The sequence below is a fragment of the Balaenoptera ricei genome, chromosome 20 (genome assembly GCF_028023285.1).
Source record: "Balaenoptera ricei isolate mBalRic1 chromosome 20, mBalRic1.hap2, whole genome shotgun sequence".
Classification (NCBI taxonomy): Eukaryota; Metazoa; Chordata; class Mammalia; order Artiodactyla; family Balaenopteridae; genus Balaenoptera; species Balaenoptera ricei.
Genome location: NC_082658.1, coordinates 12,693,029 through 12,712,415, shown reverse-complemented (window position 1 = coordinate 12,712,415; position 19,387 = coordinate 12,693,029). Strand labels below are relative to the sequence as shown.

Genomic DNA, 19,387 nt, shown 5'->3' with positions numbered 1-19,387 from the left:
ACAACTCACACCTTATTTTTATAAATTTATTTATTTTATTTATTTATTTTTGGCTGCATTGGGTCTTTGTTGCTGCGTGCAGGCTTTCTCTAGTTGCGGCGAGCAGGGGCTACTCTTCATTGTGGTGCACAGGCTTCTCATTGCAGTGGCTTCTCTTGTTGCAGAGCACGAGCTCTAGGCGTGCAGGCTCAGTAGTTGTGGCTCGTGGGCTCTAGAGCGCAGGCTCAGTAGTTGTGGCGCACGGGCTTAGTTGCTCCACGGCATGTGGGATCTTCCCGGACCAGGGCTCGAACCCGTGTCCCCTGCATTGGCAGGCGGATTCTTAACCACTGCGCCACCAAGGAAGCCCACGCCTTATTTTTAGACTTGTGTCTGTGATATTGGAGAGGAGGTGGATCTAGAAGTCAACCTATGTGTCCTCACTTCTGCCCTCCTTGGAGTGATGCTGACTGAGCCATTGAGCTCTGAACTTGGCCCCTAGACTCCCCAGTGGATGTGCCAGTGGGCAGATGTGAATGGTGTGCCTGCCTGTGCTGGCTCCTTTTTGGGCCCTGGGGTCAGCGGTTCTCAAGGAGGACAGACTTGTCAGCTGGCGGACTGAGGCCTGACTGCTGGGCCCTCTGTCCCACAGCATAGCGTCAGTGCCCTGAGATAGGACGGCATCCTGATGTGCTGTACCCATCAGGATGGAAGGCGCCCATGGACACAACTGTCCTTTTGACCGAGCTTTCAGGCACGGCCGCATCTACCAACCATGGCTGGTGGAGGAGGGGGCCCTGCCCTTTCCTTCCCCTCTTGGAAGCTTGAATTTTACTGTCCATGATGCCATCATCGCTTAGAACATTTGAAATTTCCTGCAGAGGACTTTCTTTTGGAGTCCCCAGGGACCAAAGAACTTTTTCCATTATGGGCGGGTTTGACTTTTGGAAACAGTCCAAGGTCATTGGGGCCTGAGCTGCGTGATCAAGACCAGGTGTGACTCATCTAAGTCATGAGGTTTCCTCAAGTGGCATTGGAGTCCCTTCCAAAGAAGGAGTTTCGGAAGGGCTCTGGGCAGCAGTGGGACTGTCCCAGTTAGCAGAACAGTCAGTGGCACTTGGAGGCAGTAGTGCCCTGGTGGGAGTTGTGGTCACTGGGCTGGGTCTGTGGGTGGCTTCCCAGCCTGTCCACACTCAGAGCCCTTGCTGCGACTCAGGCTTGTTCAGGCTTTGAGCCCCCTTGTCCACAAGGAGGGCACCTCCAGATGGGAGTTTTTATACCAGCCCTGTCTCTGGAAGGAAGGAAACTTGACGTCTGGACTCTCCAGCTCTGGGCTCCGTCCAGAGCTGCTGCCAGGAACTTGGGCAGCCTTTGCTGCCTAGTGTGGTTCAGGGACAGCTGTGGCTCACGCCAGCCTCAGGGCTCTGCTGCCCACGCCCGACTCTCTGTGACTGAAGAAAGGGCCTTATGTGCTCATCAGCTTTGTGGGCTTCCTTTGGGCTGGTTTCCCGTCTCCTTTTTCTGAAGACCTTTGTGTTCATTATTGACTTGTCAAAGGTAGAATTGATTCAATGGTAATAGTGATTTTTATTTTCAAAAAAGAAGTATAAGATGACGGGAGTTGAGTTTGTTTAATGTTTATTAGTTCTGCAAGCTGTAGACTGTGGACTTAAGGTTTTTCACTGTTGGTTAGCAGTCACAGGATTAGAAGCCACTGGAGGAGAAGCAATGATTTATTGATTTATTCATTCATTTAACAAATAGATTTTGCCAGACAACATCCCGGGCCCTGGGGTTAGGGCTGAGCAGGGGCCCCACCTGCCCTGGGAGTGAGCTGGCCCTTGTGGGGGCACAGTGGACATCCGAACATTACAGGCTCTGGCTGTAGCATCCTAGGGACATCACCTGCATGACACAGGGAGGCAGGGTGGATGGGGCTGATCTTTTAATAGGCAGGTCAGGAAGGGCACCCTGAGAAGAGGACTTGTGAGCCCGTCTTCAGTTGGCATCAGAGTTCAAGTTCAAGAGGGCTGAGATAGTGGCAGTGTAGGCCTCCCAGGCCCTCGTGAGGATGGCCTTTGCTCCAAGTGAGGTGAGAAACTCTTGGGGGCTTGTGAGCCAAGTTGAGTTTTTAAAAGATCCTCTGTTGTTGGGTTGAGGACAGCCTATGGGACTGGGGAGGCAGGGAAACACGAGGAGGCTGCCACAGCCCCAGGTGAGAGGTGGGGGGCTTGAGCCACTGGCAGGTTCTGGATACACCTAGACAGCAAAGCCAGTGCACACACTGACAGATCAGATGGGATGAGAGGCAGGCGCCAAGGACACATCTGGTTTGGGGCTAAGCGCCTGGCAGGACGACTTGCCCTGTTTGGAGATGGGGGAACTGCGCAGGGAGGATGGGAAGGGCGCTTGGTTGGGCTGCATAGGAAGTGGCTCCTGCGCTCCCAGTTGGACAAACCGGGAGGTCAGGATGGAGGGGGTGGGCCACAGGGTACAGAGCTGGGAACCTGGGGCATCCCCAAAGGGTGACTGTAGGCAGAGGAGCCATCCAGGCTGAGCCGGGGACATCGGCACAGGGCAGGGGCATGGGTGGGGGACTAGCAGGAGAGGGGCCCCCAGGAGCAAGAGAAGAGGGTGGTCGGGAGGCGGGCCTGAGCTGCGTGTCTCTGGGGTGAAGTGGGGACGGGGAGTGGACTTGGACACAGCAGCGCGTTGCAGGGGTGGTGGGTTTCTTGTTTCCTCACCAAGGACACTAAATGCTTGCCCGCTGGTCTGGGCCAGGCTCTGCCTGTGCAAGGGCTTCCTGCCCCCTGGAGGCCACAGACTGCAGAACTTTGAGCAGAAACCAAGTGCTTCAGTATTTTGTAGCGTTAGGAGTGAATCTCAATGATTTTCATATTCTGATCCCAACAAGGGTTACTCATGTGACCCCTTATACTTCGTCTTGCTTCTCAAGGGATAAAAAAAGTATGTTTTCAGTTGTACTTCTGCATGGTGTCTCTGAGGCCCCCCACCTTCCGAGGAGGGGAGGGAGGCTGCTGTGGAGTTTATTGCAGGGCGGAGGCAGACGAGCCCATTCTTGCCGGCGCGCTCAGGCTGGGTTCAGCCTTCCGCGACTCTTTCCTTCAGGTAGCTGAGTCTGTCCAAGTCTCTTCAAAAGCAGGGGCCTCATTACTTGGTCAGAAACCTGGAATCCTGCTAGTGTGCTGGGCTCTCCATGCGCTGTGCTTTCCAGCACGTGCATTTCAGTTTGACTCTGTCCCTCAGTGTGTGATGTCTGCATCTGTATCCAGACCTCCCGTCCATAGGGCACATCAGCCACGAGTGTCTGCTCTCCTGTCACCACTGTAAACAAGATGATAAAGGACTAAAGACAGTGAGAACCCACAGCAGTGACGGGAGCAGGAGAAGGGCCTCAGCACACGGATGAGTGAGCCTGCGCCTTTCCGGGAGGGCGGGGGCAGCAGCTGGGGAGCGGGCCTGTGGGAAACGCAGCCAGTGGGCCTACAGACTCAGAGAGGTTAGGCCTTGGGACACCAGGGGCCATGCACGTGCAGGTGGATGTCTGTATCTGGGGCCGCAAACCACGCCCCTCACGTGCAGATGGAGTGCCCAGCAGCCAGGAGCTCCTTCCCCAGGCAGAAGCTCAGCACGGTTTTCTTTACAGAAATTGAACTACCCATGGGGAGAAGGAAGGCGGCTGTGTGGGCCCTGGTGTCTGCAGCGCAGATCTGACATTAGGGAAGCAGCGCCCTCAGTCGGCTCTGCGAAGATTCAACTTAATTGAGCTGTAATTTCCTACAGTCCATGCACCCGTGTTAAGCGTGCAGTTCAATAAGGTTTAACACAGGTACTTGAGTAACAGCCAAGACAGAACTTTCCTGCCACCCAAAGTTCCACGTGCTTCTTTGCAGTCAGGGAGCAGCACCCCTGGCACCGGCCCCACTGGCCTGCTTCCTGCCGCTTGCGGTGAGATCTGTCTTTCGGAGAGTCCTGTGAGAATGGAGCCGCGCACTGTGCCCCTTTTTGTCTGACTTCTCTCTCAGCACGACGTGTCTGAGGCGTATAGTTGTCATGTAGCTGGCAGCTTGTTCCTTCCCGGTGCCAGTGCTGTGTTGTGTGGAGGTGCCAGTCTCTTTCCGTTCTCTGTCAACGCACATTTTGGACACTTGGGTCGTTTCCAGTTTGGGGCCATTTCGAATGAGGCTGCTGTGAGCATTCTTGGCCGTCTTTGAATGGACACAGGCTACATGACCAGGAGTGCAATTTCTGCAATGTGTACTATGGCTGTGAGTAACTTTTTTTTTTTTTAATTTAATTAATTAATTTATTTATTTATTTATGGCTGTGTTGGGTCTTAGCTTCTGTGCGAGGACTTTCTCCAGTTGCGGCAAGTGGGGGCCACTCTTTTTTTTTTTTTTTTTTTAATTTATTTATTTATTTTTGGCTGTGTTGGGTCTTCGTTTCTGTGCGAGGGCTTTCTCTAGTTGCGGCAAGCGGGGGCCACTCTTCATCGCGGTGCGTGGGCCTCTCACTATTGCGGCCTCTCTTGTTGCGGAGCACAGGCTCCAGACGCGCAGGCTCAGTAATTGTGGCTCACGGGCCCAGTTGCTCTGCGGCATGTGGGATCTTCCCAGACCAGGGCTCGAACCCGTGTCCCCTGCATTGGCAGGCGGATTCTCAACCACTGCACCACCAGGGAAGCCCGGGGGCCACTCTTAATCGCGGTGCGCGGGCCTCTCATTATCGCAGCCTCTCTTGTTGCGGAGCACAGGCTCCAGATGCGCAGGCTCAGTAATTGTGGCTAACGGGCCTAGTTGCTCTGCGGCATGTGGGATCTTCCCAGACCAGGGCTCGAACCTGTGTCCCCTGCATTGGCAGGCAGATTCTCAACCACTGCGCCACCAGGGAAGCCCCTGTGAGTAACTTTTTTTTTTTTTTTTATAAAGTTATTTATTTATTTATTTTTGGCTGCATTGGGTCTTCGTTTCTGTGCAAGGGCTTTCTCCAGTTGCGGCGAGCGGGGGCCACTCTTCATCGCGGTGCGCGGGCCTCTCACTGTCGCGGTCTCTCCCGTTGTGGAGCACAGGCTCCAGACACGCAGGCTCTGTAATTGTGGCACACGGGCTTAGTTGCTCCGTGGCATGTGGGATCTTCCCAGACCAGGGCTCGAACCTGTGTCCCCTGCATTGGCAGGCAGATTCTCAACCACTGCGCCACCAGGGAAGCCCTGTGAGTAACTTTTTAAGAAACTGCCGAGCTATCCTCCAAGATGGTTGTAGCGTCACATTCCACCAGCAGCAGATTAGCATTCTAGTCGCCCCCCGTCCTTGCTAGCACTTAGTGTTGTCAGTCTTTTTCTCTTTAGCCAGTCTAGTGGGTGTGTAGCAGTGTCTTACTGTGGTTTTAATGTGCTTATCCCTGATGATCAAAGATTAAGCATCTTTTCACATGCTTACTGGCCATTCATATATCCTTTGTGAAGTGTCTGTTCAGCTTTCTTGTACTTAAAAAAATTGGGTTATTTGTCTTCACATTACTGATATGTAAGAGTTCTGCATATATATTCCAGAAACAAGTTCTTAGGTATATGTATTTCAAATGTTTTCTTCCAGGACTTCCCTGGCAGTCCAGCGGTTAAGACTGTGCCTTTCCTTTCCCTTTTTGTAACAGTCTCTTATGAATAGCAGGTGTTTTTAATTTCAGCATCCCAGTGGACTTTTTATTGCCTCATTCCTGAGTAGGAGCATATAACTGAGGCAGGATTACAAGACAGAGAAATGCCAGCAACATAAGAAGAGGCCCAGAGGAACAGGGAAAATGACCCGGGGTAGGACAGAGATGATTCCCGAGACAGTGATCCTAAAACCCGCCGCTGTGTGATCAGCTCACGTGTGAGGCAGCACGGTGGGCCGTGTGGCCCTGCTCATGCTAGGCTTGCCCGGGCATGGCGTCTGGTTGTCTGTGTTGGTCTAGCTGTCTGCGTGGGCGGCTCTGGTGCTCTGGCCTCCTGGACCCCACAAGCGGTGCCAGTGATCCTGCAACTCCTATCAGCCCAGTCCTGGAGGATGGGCCGGGAGAGTAGCCACCTTCTTGCTCCCAGGGCAGGGGCTGGCTATTTCCCTCCTTCCCATGAGGATCTTCCCGTGTCGTTCCCCCAAGGTGAGAACTTGAGCCTCTCGGGAATGGGGTGGTGACAGAGCCAGCCACTCATCCCATTATATCTTCATTTTCAGTGTCTAAGGGCACATTGTGGGGGCTTGCTGAGATCAGTGCCCCCAGGGGTGTATTTTGCATCCATAACTCAGGATGCCAGGAGGAAGGGCCAATCATAACAAGAAAGAATTTTGACAATTAAAAGTACGTATAGAAGGGCTTCCCTGGTGGCGCAGTGGTTGAGAATCTGCCTGCCAATGCAGGGGACACGGGTTCGAGCCCTGGTCTGGGAAGATCCCACATGCCGCGGAGCAACTAGGCCCGCGAGCCACAACTACTGAGCCTGCGTGTCTGGAGCTTGTGCTCCACAACAAGAGAGGCCGCGACAGTGAGAGGCCCGCGCACCGCGATGAAGAGTGGCCCCCACTTGCCGCAACTAGAGAAAGCCCTCGCACAGAAACGAAGACCCAACACAGCTAAAAATAAATAAATTAAAAAAAAAAAAAAAAAGTATATATAGAGCCTTCCCTGGCCGTCCAGTGGTTAAGACTCCACACTTCCAATGAGGGGGCCCGGGTTCAATCCCCGGTCAGGGAACTAGATCCCCCATGCCATGACTAAGAGCCCGTATGCAGCAACGGGGATCCCGCATGCCGCAACTAAGACCCAGCGCAGCCAAATAAATAAATAAAAATTTAAAAAATAAAAGTATATATAAAGAAATTAATTCAGAAAATGGAAAAAAGACACAGAAAATCCAAGAGAGAATTTAAGAGACATGGAGGATAAATCCAGGATTCATCTAACAATACAAATTCCAGAAACATACAGCAGAGAACAGGAAGGCGTCAGATTATCAAGTAAACATCATAGCCACTTCTCAGGGTGGGGACTTCAGACTGAAAGGCCCCCAGAGCCATGAGCAAAAGGGGTTTCAGAGGAACAAAGAGGAGATGCTACAAACGTCCAGAAAACCTGTAGAGGCAGAGCCTGGCCCAAACTCCTCAACCTCAGCTTGGGACAGAAGACACGTGACAAGGTCTTCAGCGCTGTTGCGGGAAGAGATGTAAGCCCGGGGCCCTGGGGTGTGAGGGTGTGGATGCCTCTGGCTGGGTGACAGCCTCTCAGGAAGTTACTGGAGTGCAATTACTGAGCGAGCCCTGTGCAGCGTGGCTGTGTGTCGGGGCCGAGGGGTCAGCCTTTAGCTGCCTCTGTTTCCCTTCTGAGTTCAGAACATTGAGAACCAAGAGATGGAGTGGAGGAGGCTGCCAGGAGAATGGGGGCCTGAGCTGGGCGGGTCCGCAGGACTGGGTGGCGCCAGTCACAGGGCTGAGCTGGCAGCCTCACCTGGAAGCCCGTGAGTCTGAGAGAGGTGGGGCAGGGAAACCGAGGGCAGCTCCCGCTCCAGCCCCCTGGGAGAAGGCCGAGTGGGGCAGGGGATCGTGGGACTCTCACCCTGATGGGAGCTCTTGAGGTGGGGAAGAGGGTCCTTTCCAGCAGGAGGAAACCAGGAGAGAGGAAGAGGGCATCCAGGAATACTGAGGACCACCTGGGGGAGCTGTGAGTCTCGGGCCTGGATGCTGGCTGTGAGGCAGCCCAGGGAGAGACCAGATGGGCATGGAGACTGAGGGCCCTGGAGGGACCACACCCCAGGAGAAGAAAGGATCACATTATAGGGTGTGTCCTGGGAAGCGGACACCACTCAGGAAACAGGAGAGAACCAGACAGAGAAGGGGCGGGGGGGGGGGGGGGGGGGTGCTGGAGAGACAGAGAATTGAAAACTCCGGGAGAAATGATGAGATGGGAACCGTCATCATCGTTCGCTGTTGGGTGAGCCGTGAATCACTTTATTGTTGTAATAGTTTATGGACTTTTGGGTTCAGCCCGTGGGTGAGGCTTACACAGCCAGGGGAGTGGAGCCGTGAGCCCCGTGTCGGGGATGTGGGGTGGGGCTGCTCAGGAAGCCGGCAAGTAGCGCGGAGGGAAGAGTGGCGTGTTGTTTAGAGACAGACAGAACCAACAACAAAACTGCCGGGAGGGGTGGTTCTGGGCTCATGGGTCTGGTGTCTCTCCTTGTGGGTCCGCTAGCAGCTCCGTCTGTGCAGAGCAAAACCCCACAGGACCACAGGGGAGAGGGACAAACCCACGCCCACGGTGGGAACACGAGCCCTCCGATGTCCTTCATGCAGTGTTACAGGCCCCAGCCCAATCTTGACCTCGTCCTCCACTAGGTCTTCTGCGTCCCTCCTGCCCTCAGCGTGCCTGCGGGTCTCTGCTGGCCCCGCCGTGCTCTTTTCACCACCAGCTCTTTTTGTTCCAGGAGCTGCTCCAGGAGTTTGAATCTGAAATGCAAAAGCGGGAGCACGCGTTCCGCCTGCAGGCTGACAGCATGAGCAATGTGGTCCTAGCACACGAGCTCAAGGTAGAGGGCGCCCTCGGACTGTGATCATTTCCTCAGCAGAAGTGAGAAGGCCCTTGCGAGTTAGGGTTCACATGAAGGCCTCCCGCTTTGTACGTGGGCCTCGGTCTCTGCCACACAGAGTTGGGGGTGACATGCAGGTGACATGCTTGCCACTGTGCCTGCCAGGGCCCCGGTCAGGAGTGATGGCCACTCTGCCCAGCCAGAGGAACGCTGGTGCCACCAGTCCGGGTCTAGTTACCTGACCTTGAGGAAGTGCCTCCCCCAGGAGAAACCGCCACCCCGCAAACTCTGTCCTTGGCCTATGTACTCCCGTGACACCTTGGAATGGGCCTGTGAGGAGGTGCCACTCATCCCCCTATGTTCAGGAGGAGGCCTGTCTGCAGTTGATGCTCCCAGCCGTGGTGCTGGCTCCCCTCCGTGAACAGGACTTCTCTAAAGCACTGGCCCCGACACGGCCAGGGCACACATGAGGAGCACGCGTGCCTGGCCTTTAGCACCGAGACAGGGAGCAGCCTGGAGGGGCGGGGGAGTTGTGCCAGGGACAAGGAAGCAGGGTTGATGCCTGGCCCGGCCCTGCTGCCCCAGCTGGTCACATCCGGGCAGCGTCCAGCCAGGTGTTCGTAGTAAGATCAACACCCTGCCCTAGTGGTCAGCAAGGTCCCTCCTCTAGGCCACCAGCCTCCCCACAGGGCTGCAGTCCAGGGGGCAGCACCAGGCCCTGCCTGACCCCTCTGCGGGAGTCTCCCTGACTTTCCCCTGGAGGAATGCACCCAGGGCCAGTAGGACCTTGAGGCTGGGGCTGCCTCACAGTGACCCCCCCTCCGAGGCCAGTTTGGGGACTTCTGAGCACCAGGGGAGAGAAGGCAGGCGGGACGTGCAGGGCCAACCTGTGCCTCAGTGCAGTGGGCACTCCTGTCAGAGGAGCGGGGGATGGGTGGGTGGGCCAGGGGATGCCCCACTCCCATCTCCAGCTGCCGTGAGTCGGTTCTGGTCCCCTGAACACCTGCCCCTTGAGGGCATCACAGGTTATACACAGAACTGATTTGGGGGCAGCAGTACCATCACCTCTGCATCATAGTCGAGGAAGCTGAGGCCCGGAGAAGCTATTTAAAAATTGAGTGTGTGGCTGGGGTTTGAGTGGGGCCGCTCAGCAGGGAGCCACGTTCTTACAGCCTCCATCTGGCTGTGTGATTCCAGTATTCAAATCATGCCCGAGTCGGGTGCTGGGGTACGACAGGGACTCACACGGGGCCCGTGCTCTCAAGGTTGTGGGAGCATGTGAGGAGACTCACTGTTTTATTGCTTCTCAAATTCCAGTTTTCCTTCTCTCCCAGTTCTGATAAAATGGTAAGGCTTACCTCTAACACCTCAGTTTGTTCCACTTATATCCTTATTTTGAATTCTTCTCTTTCAAAGATTAAACTGCTGAACAAAGAGCTCGTGGCCCTGAGGGAGGCCGGGGTGAAGGCTGCGGAGTCCCTGCAGAGCGCCGAGGCGGTGAATGCGGAGCTGGAGGACAGGCTGCAGCGCAGAGACTGGGAGCTCAGGGACCTGGCTGCCGTGAGGGACGCCCGGTGCGGAGTCTCCCCGTCTCCCTGGGGGCGACGCGGCCAACGCGCCCGATGTCTAGCATGGTCTGGACTCCAGCCTGGAGGCATCTGCCTGTTCTGGCTTATTCCAGGCCGGCTTTGCCGTAGCCCCTTACCTGCTTTTTCCACTAATATTTGATTCTTTCAGGATAAAAGACTTAGAGGGTAAACTTCACTCTGTGCAGCTCACCAGGAAAAAAGAAGAGGAGACGTTTAGGAGGAAGTGAGTGTTTCTGGCTCCAGTGTCAGCGTAGGAAAAATGTTCCCTGATCCCCTTGGGGGCAGACCCAGCCCTTCTGTGGGACCATTAGCTCGGTCAGGCCTGCTCTTCCAGGGTCTCCCCTCACTTTTCAGCTCAAATGAGTATATTTGTGTGTGTTTGGAGGAATATCATCAAAACACTAAGAATTACAGAACACGCCTTGTAAAATGAATTGCTGAAAGCCGTCCAGATTGACACTTAGAGCCAATGTACTTGACCCGTTGAAACAAGTCTTGGGAGCAGGGTGCACACAGATGCTCTGTGTCCTCACACACTGCGTGACCCCGCAGAGTCATGTGCAGCCCAGGTGGCGTTATTTACGGAGCCAAGATGACAAGAAACCTGTGTTCCTTGGTTCCTTGGTGTGGGCTGGGGTGTCCATGCCCTGGAGTCTTGGTGTTTGCCTTTTGAAAGTAGCTAACCAATGGTCACAGAATAATGCAGTGCAGAAATAACTCCCTCCCCTCACTAGCTGTCATGATCAAACTTTTGTTGTGATTTGGTGAAAAAGAAAGGTATATCCTGCCAGAAACTAATGGGTACAGCAACTGGCATGAGTATAGTTTTTTGCTACTAGAAGGTGGAAAATACTGAACAGTTTGCAAGGTGAGTAAGATGAAGATTGATTGTAATTGGAATGAAAAGTACGGCATGCGACTTGATTAAATAAGGCTTAACCATCTCGTTGAACAATGCTGATGGAATCTGAAAGAAATCATGTAGAATTACCTTTTTGAGGGCTTTTTACTCTTCATCGAAACCAAATAGAATAAAAGCATAAAACATCATGGACATCATGTCAGCTGTCAGCGACACCCAACAGTGTATTTTCGAGACGAATGTTCTGTTGACAGAGTTCCAGTAGGTTTGGCATCTCTAGCGAAGACAGACATGCAGCCTGCATCCCGCGGCCCCCAGTTCTGGGAAGCCTCAGATTCTGGGTTGAAAGCAGCCCAGCAAATGGGGTAGCTGCGAGGTGAGGGCAGTTTACAACTGCCTTCTGCTTCCCGAGTCGGTGCAGGTTCTGCTGGTGGCCCTTCACTGAAGCACATGTTCTGGGGTCTTCCTCCCATGGACTGTGAGCTTGGGAGGGCTGGGGCCCAGCGTCTGAGAGTCTCTCAGTCAGTGTTTTCGTGTGAGGAGTGAGGAGCCGAGAGAAGCGGGCAGAAGTGCCCTTCAGAAGGACATGTGTGCAGCACTCCTGCAGAATGAGGAAGGTTCTAGGCTCGGGGGTCCTGAGCAGGGCCTATGTGAGCCACTGGGGACCTCGCTGTGTTTCAGGCATGAGGAGCTGGACCGTCTGGCCAGGGAGAGGGACACGGTGCTGATGGCAGTGAAGAGCGCCCATGCGGAGCAGCTGCAGGCGGTAGAGGCCAGGGCCCTGGAGCTGCAGGGGCACTGCGACAACCTCGAGGTGCAGCTCCGCAGGGCTGAGTGGAGGCAGGCGGACACCACCAAGGAGAAGGACGCCGCCATTGACAAGTGAGCTGCGGCTGAGGGCCTGGCTGCCCAGTTACCTGTTTCAGATGAAGGGAAGTGGGCACAGGCTGTTGGGAGTCACTCCTGCCGCTCCCGTCGCTGTTGTTGTTGTTGTTGTTGTTGTTTTAATTTTATTTACTTATTTATGGCTGCGTTGGGTCTTCGTTGTGGTGCGCAGGCTTCTCATTGGGGTGGCTTCTCTTGTTGCAGAGCACAGGCTCTAGGGCGTGCGGGCTTCAGTAGTGGTGGCTTGTGGGCTCAGTAGTTGTGGCTTGTGGGCTCGAGCACACGCTCAGTAGTTGTGACGCACGGGCTTAGTTGCTCCGCGGCATGTGGGATCTTCCCAGACCAGGGCTCAAACCCGTGTCCCCTGCATCAGCAGGCGGATTCGTAACCACTGCGCCACCAGGGAAGCCCCCCCGTCACTGTTTTTAACCATTTTCTTTTCTCCTTTTCTTTTATTTGAAAGTATGTGGTTAGTATGTGTAGATGTATGTATGAATGTGTGCGTTTATTTATTTGTGGTAAATACACATAGCATAAAATTTACCATCTTAGCCATTTTTAAGTTCAGTGGCATCAAGTACATTCACAGTTGTGCAACCATCACCCCATTCGTCTCCAGAACTCTTTTCCCTGTAAAACTAAAACTGCCCATTAAACAGTAACTCCCCATCCCCCTCTCCCAGTCCCTGGCACCCACCATCCTACCTTCTGTCTCTGTGAATTTGACTTCTGACTCTGTGAATTTGAATTCCACATGAGTGGAATCCTACAGTGTCTGTCCTTCTGTGACTGGCTTATTCCACTCAGTGTGATGGCTTCAAGGTTCATCCATGTTGTAGCGGGTGTCAGAATTTCCTTCCTTTTTAAGGCTGAATAACGTTGCATTGTTTGTATAGAACTACATTTTGTTTATCAGTTCATCCACTGATGGCCATTTTGGTTGTTTCCACCTTTTGGCTGCTGTGACTAGTGCTACTATGACTATGGGTGAGCAAATATCTGCTCAAGTCTCTTCTCGGTTCTTTTGGGTATGTATGCAGAAGTGGAGTTGTGGATCATATGGTAACTCTATATGTTTAACTTTCTGAGGAACTGCCAAACTGTTTTCCACAGTGGATGCACCATTTTTCACAAAGGTTCCAGTTTCTCCATAAACTAGTTTCTTTTTATTTTTTTTAATTAAAAACCATTATTTTAAATTATTTTTTATTTTTTTGGCTGCACTCTGCAGCTTGCAGGATCAGTTCCCCAACCAGAGATTGAACCCAGGCCCTCAGCAGTGAAAGCACAGAGTTCTAACCACTGGACTGCCAGGGAATTCCCAACTAGTTTCTTTTTAAACCTAGTTTTCTTTTTCGGCATCTTAACCAGGCCATGACATGTAAGCCACTCTGTCCCACTGTGCCTGGTGTCTGCAAAGGACCATTGCAACTGAAGTCATAATTGAACTCAGCCTTTTGGCGGCCAGTAAGGAAGTGATCTTTAGAGAAGCTGTGTTTACAGAAGACAATTAAGACAAATAAGTCATTTGTAGAGCCTACTGTTTAGCAACTGGCTTTTCTCCTTTGTTTGGAAAATATTTCTATCTCTTTTTTTTACAGAGAATTCTCTGCCAAGTTATATTTCTATTTAAGGGGAAAATGGCTCTTAAACTATAGAATACCAGGAAGTTAAAGTTTATTCAGGATAGCTTCCTTAGAGTCACACGTTTTATTGTTTGATCTGTTAAACGCAGGTAGCGGTAGCTGGAGGGGTGAGGCAGCTCAGTCTGACGGGCGTGTGTTTCCCCAGCCTCTCCTCCATTTGGACAGGCTCTCCCTGGGCCCTTCTCACGGACGGCGACTCAGAGCCCAATATCCGGGTGCACCGAGCTTCCTGCGGGCAGGCCTCCTTCCTCTGCTCTCACCTCTTGGCATGTCCACCCTCGCGTTCCTTCCTGTTCTTCCGTGGGACCAGTCAAGTGGCCATGACAAGCAGCATCAGTGGGTTCCCAGGAGAAGTCTTAGTGTCGTATCAGTGTCTTTTCCTACCCAGACATACTCTTTACAAATCAGCAACAAAACGGCCCATACTGTGAGCTTGCCGTCTCTTTGGGCCTATTTGTGATAGTTTTCCTGAGACCATTGGTTTGTGGATGGCGGAGTAGAGAAATGATGACCTGAGACAGCGTTGTGAGAACTGTGTGTGTCCGTGCAGGTGTATAACCTATCACATGGAATATGATGGGGCCACATGGCACTTTAACCTCCTAGTACCCAGAGGTAAGATGCAAAAAGAAATAGGAGAAATTAACTCCAGGAGACTTCCCTGGTGGTCCAGTGGTTGAGATTCCACGCTCCCAATGATCGGGTTCAATTCCTGGTCAGGGAACTAGATCCCACATGCTGCAACTAAGAGTTAACATGATGCAACTAAAGATCCTGCGTGCCGCAACTAAAAAGATCCCGCATGCTACAGCTAAGACCCGGCACAACCAAATAAATAAATAAATATTTTTAAAAAGAAAAAGAAAAAAAAGAAATTAACTCCGATAACATTATATCTAACCCAGTATACAGTAAGTCCCCTACATATGGATGAGTTCCATTCCGAGTACACGTTCCTAAGTCCAATTTGTTCATGAGTCCAACAAAGTTAGCCTAGGTACCCAACTAACACAATAGGCTATATAGTATTGTACTGTAATAGGTTTATAATACTTTTCACACAAATAATACATAAAAAACACACAAACACAAAAAATAAAACATTTTTAATCTTATAGTATGATACCTTGAAAAGTACAGTAGTACAGTACAACAGCTGGCATACAGGGGCTGGCATCAAGTGACCAGGCAAGAACAGTTACTGACTGGAGGAGGGAGATGAGGTGGGAGGCGGTAGAGCTGAAGGATCGTCAGCAATAGGAGATGGAGGGCAAGCTGCAATTTCACCCACACCTGACCTTAATGGCACAGGTTCCGGTTCCTTGCTGGATTCAATTCTATCTACCCTCTTAAAGAAATGATCCAGTGATGTCTGGGTAGTAGCTCTTCTTTTCTCGTCATAGATGACATGGTAGCACTGGATTGCATTCTGAACGGCTGCTGCAACCTTCGTATACCGTTCTACATTTGGGTCCTGTGCCTCAAATACTAACAGTGCCTCCTCAAATAAAGAAAATCCCTTGCCATTTCCTGCGTCGTGAATCTCTTCAGTTCTTCAGTTACTTCTTCATCCTCGTGTCTCTCTTCGTCCTTTCTCTGGGCCTCCAGTTCCATCAGGTCTTCATTAGTAAGCTCCACGTTCACATCTTTGAAACTTCGCAACTTGAAGGTTCATATGTAGGGGACTTACTTTAACCAAAATGCCATCTTGTTGCATGTCATTAATAAGTAATCAATATAAAGTTATTAATGAAGAAGGATGACTAAACTTGCCTGAAAAAAATATTATTGAGATATTTTGCATTTTTTGGTGCTAAGTTTTGAAGGCACATCTCAATTCAGATTGGCCACATGCATGGGAGCCCCATGTGGCCCGTGGCCCAGTGCTGGGCAGCGCTGGTCCAAATGCTGGTCGGAGGCCAGGACTCAGTGAGGGCGAGCTCTCTGCTCTCCAGAACACAGGCCTGCTTATGCTGGCTTGGTCTTGGCAAAGTGGAGCAGGAACCAGGATCCCATTCATGGACACATGCAAAGCCCCTGCTGTGTGCAGATCATCTCGTGGGAATTCATTAGAATTAAATATATGGTTCTCGAGCTCCAGCACCTTCTCTTATAGTTGGGGAAGCCCAACACACATGGAATCACGAAGGATCAGATCAGGGACTGTAATGGGAAGCTCAGAATGGATGTCCTGCTTGATGTGTGAGGCCTGGGCAGTCGACCTCCCAGGGCCACCAGCTTTCCCACCCCTTTCCCACCCGGAAAATCAGATAAGGTCCAGTTACAAAGTACCTCCTAGCTGATGTCCTCCGGCCTCGGAGCAGAGTTGCCAATGAGTAGGTAGAGGGGAAGGAGTGCTTTGGAATTCCAGGGCAGGCCAGGCATCTCGTGTCCTTTCGTCTTCCAGCGACACACAGATCGGAGGAGAGCCTTTCATTTCCCTCTGTCACGTCAGACATGGGGCACTCGAGGCTCCAAGGCTAAGTGTCTGGTGGGGCACAGCCAGGGTGAAGCCCGGATGCTGTGAGCAACCAGCCCACCTGCACACACTTCCCCACGTGGATTTGGCTCCAGGTCGGTGCCTGAGGTGGGGGCCAGCTTTGTCACGGGTTCCTGGGCCCCCACCTGCTACTTTCTCACCCCGACAACTACATGGGACCAGAGCAGGTGCCGCCCCAGAGAGAGGGTGCTGGGCAGACCCAGAGGGGAGCAGCTCCAGCCCCCATTCTGACACTAGCACTGTGTCTTAGCTGGACAAGTTCTGCAGTTTCCAACTTTTTGTGGCCCCTTGTGATATTATTTTATTTTAGGTAAGAGTCAGTATGACTCTGGACATATTATATTGTGCTAGAAGTAATTTGTTTAAATTATATGGGCTTCCCTGGTGGCGCAGTGGTTAAGAATCCGCCTGCCAATGCAGGGGACACAGGTTCGAGCCCTGGTCCAGGATGATCCCACATGCCGCGGAGCAACTAAGCCCGTGAGCCACAATTACTGAGCCTGCGCGTCTGGAGCCTGTGCTCCGCAACAAGAGAAGCCACTGCAATGAGAAGCCTGCACACCGCAATGAAGAGTAGCCCCGCACAGCACAACGAAGAGTAGCCGCCCTCGCCACAACTAGAGAAAGCCCACGTGCAGCAACGAAGACCCAACACAGCCAAAAATAATAAATAAATTAAAATAAATTTTTTTTTAAATCTTAAAAAAAATTATATCAAGAAAAATGACCTTTTCCCATAGCTAAGACTAATGCTGGAAATTTCATACTTGAAATGTCTTAATCCTTTGAAAGTGTGACACTTTTATTACATGATGTTTCCAGGCAGGTTCAAAGAGGGTGCATTTTCCTAAGTTAGCAATAGAGCTGAAGATTCCTAATGCTTTACTGAGCAGCATGGCTTTCTTCTGGGCTGTGGGGTTTTGTACATTTTCCCATAGTCATTCCCCTTCTTCATTCCCACCTTGGTCTTTAAAGCATTTTCCCAAATGGGTTTCACTGCAGTCTTTTGTGAAAAGAGAACTCTGCTACTCAGAACGATAATAATCCTGGCTCAACCGCGAGCCATCCCCTGCCCGCTGCAGCGGGGTTGGCCTGTGAGCAGAGAGCCCCACCCTGCCACCGCATGTCTGTGCCGGGCATCACGAGGGCGCTGGGGTGCCCGAGAGAATGGAGAGCACAGGGCTCCTCAGGTGGGGACTCGGGCCTGGGGGTCACAAGCAGGGGCAGGAAGAGCAGAGCAGAGCCATCTCGTTCCTGTGGGGTCAGCTGACCCTTTGCTGAGGGCATTTTAACCCAGCAGTCCCCAATCTGTTTGGCACGAGGGACCATTTTCGTGGAAGAGAGTTTTTCCACGGATGGGGGTGGGGTAGGGGGGTGATGGCTCAGGCGGTAACGCGAGCTATGGGGAGCGGCAGATGAAGCTTCGCTGGCTTGCCCGCCACTCACCTCCTGCTGTGCGGCCTGGTTCCTAACAGGCCAGGGTAACCAGCACAGCAGGGACTTCCCTGGTGGCTCAGTAGTTAAGACTACACGCTCCCAGTGCAGGGGGCTCGGGTTCAATCCCTGGCCAGGGAACTAGATCCCACATGCATGCCCCAACTAAGTGTTCACATGCTGCAACTAAGGAGCCCACGAGCCACAACTAAGACCTGGTGCAACCAAATAAATAAATAAAATAAAAATAAATATTTTTTAAAAAATTATTTAAAAAGAAAAACCCCAGCACACCAGCCTTGACGTTCAGGCCTGTTTAAGCTGAAATGTTTAAAGAAGCTTCCCACGAGGGCACCTGCTCCCTCCTCCTTCCCATCTCTGCCCATGTTTGGATGAAGCTTTGTCTGAGGCTCAGGGCAGCTGCCCTCGGGACTTTGATCCAAGGCCTTATCGGCTGACAGCCATTTGCCTTCCCACGGCTCGTCCACCTCTGCACCGCACTCCGTGGCCCACCTGTGGGCCTGTGGCTCTGGGCAGTGGCCAGTGCGTGACCACAGCATTTACCCCACAGCATGCTGAGTACAGATTAGGAGGGACACAGGCCAGGGCTGCAAATAGGGTGACCACCCTGCGAGCTTTGTGTGGTTAATATCATGGCTACTCTAGTCAATATCTTTAGGTATTTTTTTCTAAAGTTTTTCTTCTTGGGAGATTTATCAGATTTTTGGTGATTCTACCAAGGAATGTAAAGGGTTTCTGTAGAACCTTATCTTACTGTTCAATTTGGAGATATATGTTGAATGTCTCTATGTGGAAGGGCTGTGCCGGGCATGGCAAGGGGTGCCCAGGTGAGTCAGATGGCACTGGTTCAAAACCGTTGGCTCCGAGAGACACGCCCTGGCACACATTGCCCCACGCACCTGGCGTGGGCTTGGCATTCTGCAGGTGTTAGTCGATGCTTGGGTTGGTGGGAGGGATGGGTGTATATTTCTTCTAGGGTAGGACCATTTCTTAATCTAGGCAAGGAAGTCTCTGCCCTGATGAGTGTGAAAGATACCCTGATTTGTAGCATTTCCTTTGAGGGCTGCGTGCATTTCCTTTGAGGGCTGTGTGTGTGTGTATTTGTTGTAAAAGAGAGCTCGAGTGAGAACCACGCCCACATTCACGTAGCTTCCCTTCTTTGTTTAGACTTCGGGAAGATGCGTCAGCTCTAAAATCCCGCTGGGATGCCCAGATTGCTCAACTTTCCAAGGAGATGGTCTCCAAAGACCTTCAGGTTCAGTCGCTGCAGGAAGAAGAGGTGAAGCTGAAGGCACAGCTGGCCAGATGCCAGCAGGACATTGGAAGGTACCATGTGGTGGGGGAGGGGGGTGAAGATGGGGCGGCGGGGTGGGTGGTCAGAGGAGGCCTTTCCCACAGAGCGCGGTTCTCGGTCTGCAGTAGGGCTGTAAAAGTGTGTGTGCCATTTGGTCCTGTGTCAGGAATCACCTCTGAGGTCTTTTGTCTGACTGTTAGTGTCTTAGTCTCTTTTCCTATCAGTTGGAATGAGCACTTGGCTAAAGAGAATATTCTCTTTCTTGAGAAATCATTGAAGTATAATAAATGTACCAATTTTAACTGTACAATTGATGAATCTCGACAGATATGTACATAAATATGCAGTATAACCACTACTACAGTCAGGATATAAAACCCTTACATTGCCCGAAGTCCCCTCACACCCTGGCACCTGCCGGGATGCTTTCTGTCACTGTGGGTTTCTCTTGATCTGGAATTTCATCTGCGTGGAATCCTACAGTTTATAGTCTTTTGTGTCTGGTTTCTTTGGATATTTATTTGAATATTCAGGTTTTCTATTTTGTGTGTGTGTGTTGCTTTTGGTAATTTGTATCTTTCAATGAGTTGTCCATTTCA

General features: G+C 51.9%; 1 protein-coding gene across 8 annotated transcripts in view; it reads left to right on the top strand.

Annotated features, from left to right (window-relative positions):
* Positions 1–19,387, top strand: part of CCDC57 (coiled-coil domain containing 57) — a 113,539-nt gene that overhangs the window by 15,163 nt on the left and 78,989 nt on the right. For all 8 annotated transcript variants that reach the window (XM_059907705.1, XM_059907706.1, XM_059907702.1 and 5 more), the window contains 5 exons: positions 8,456–8,557; positions 9,974–10,131; positions 10,295–10,369; positions 11,690–11,890; positions 18,662–18,820. In XM_059907705.1, the coding sequence (XP_059763688.1) occupies positions 8,456–8,557; positions 9,974–10,131; positions 10,295–10,369; positions 11,690–11,890; positions 18,662–18,820 (695 nt within the window). The remainder of the gene's footprint in view (positions 1–8,455; positions 8,558–9,973; positions 10,132–10,294; positions 10,370–11,689; positions 11,891–18,661; positions 18,821–19,387) is intronic.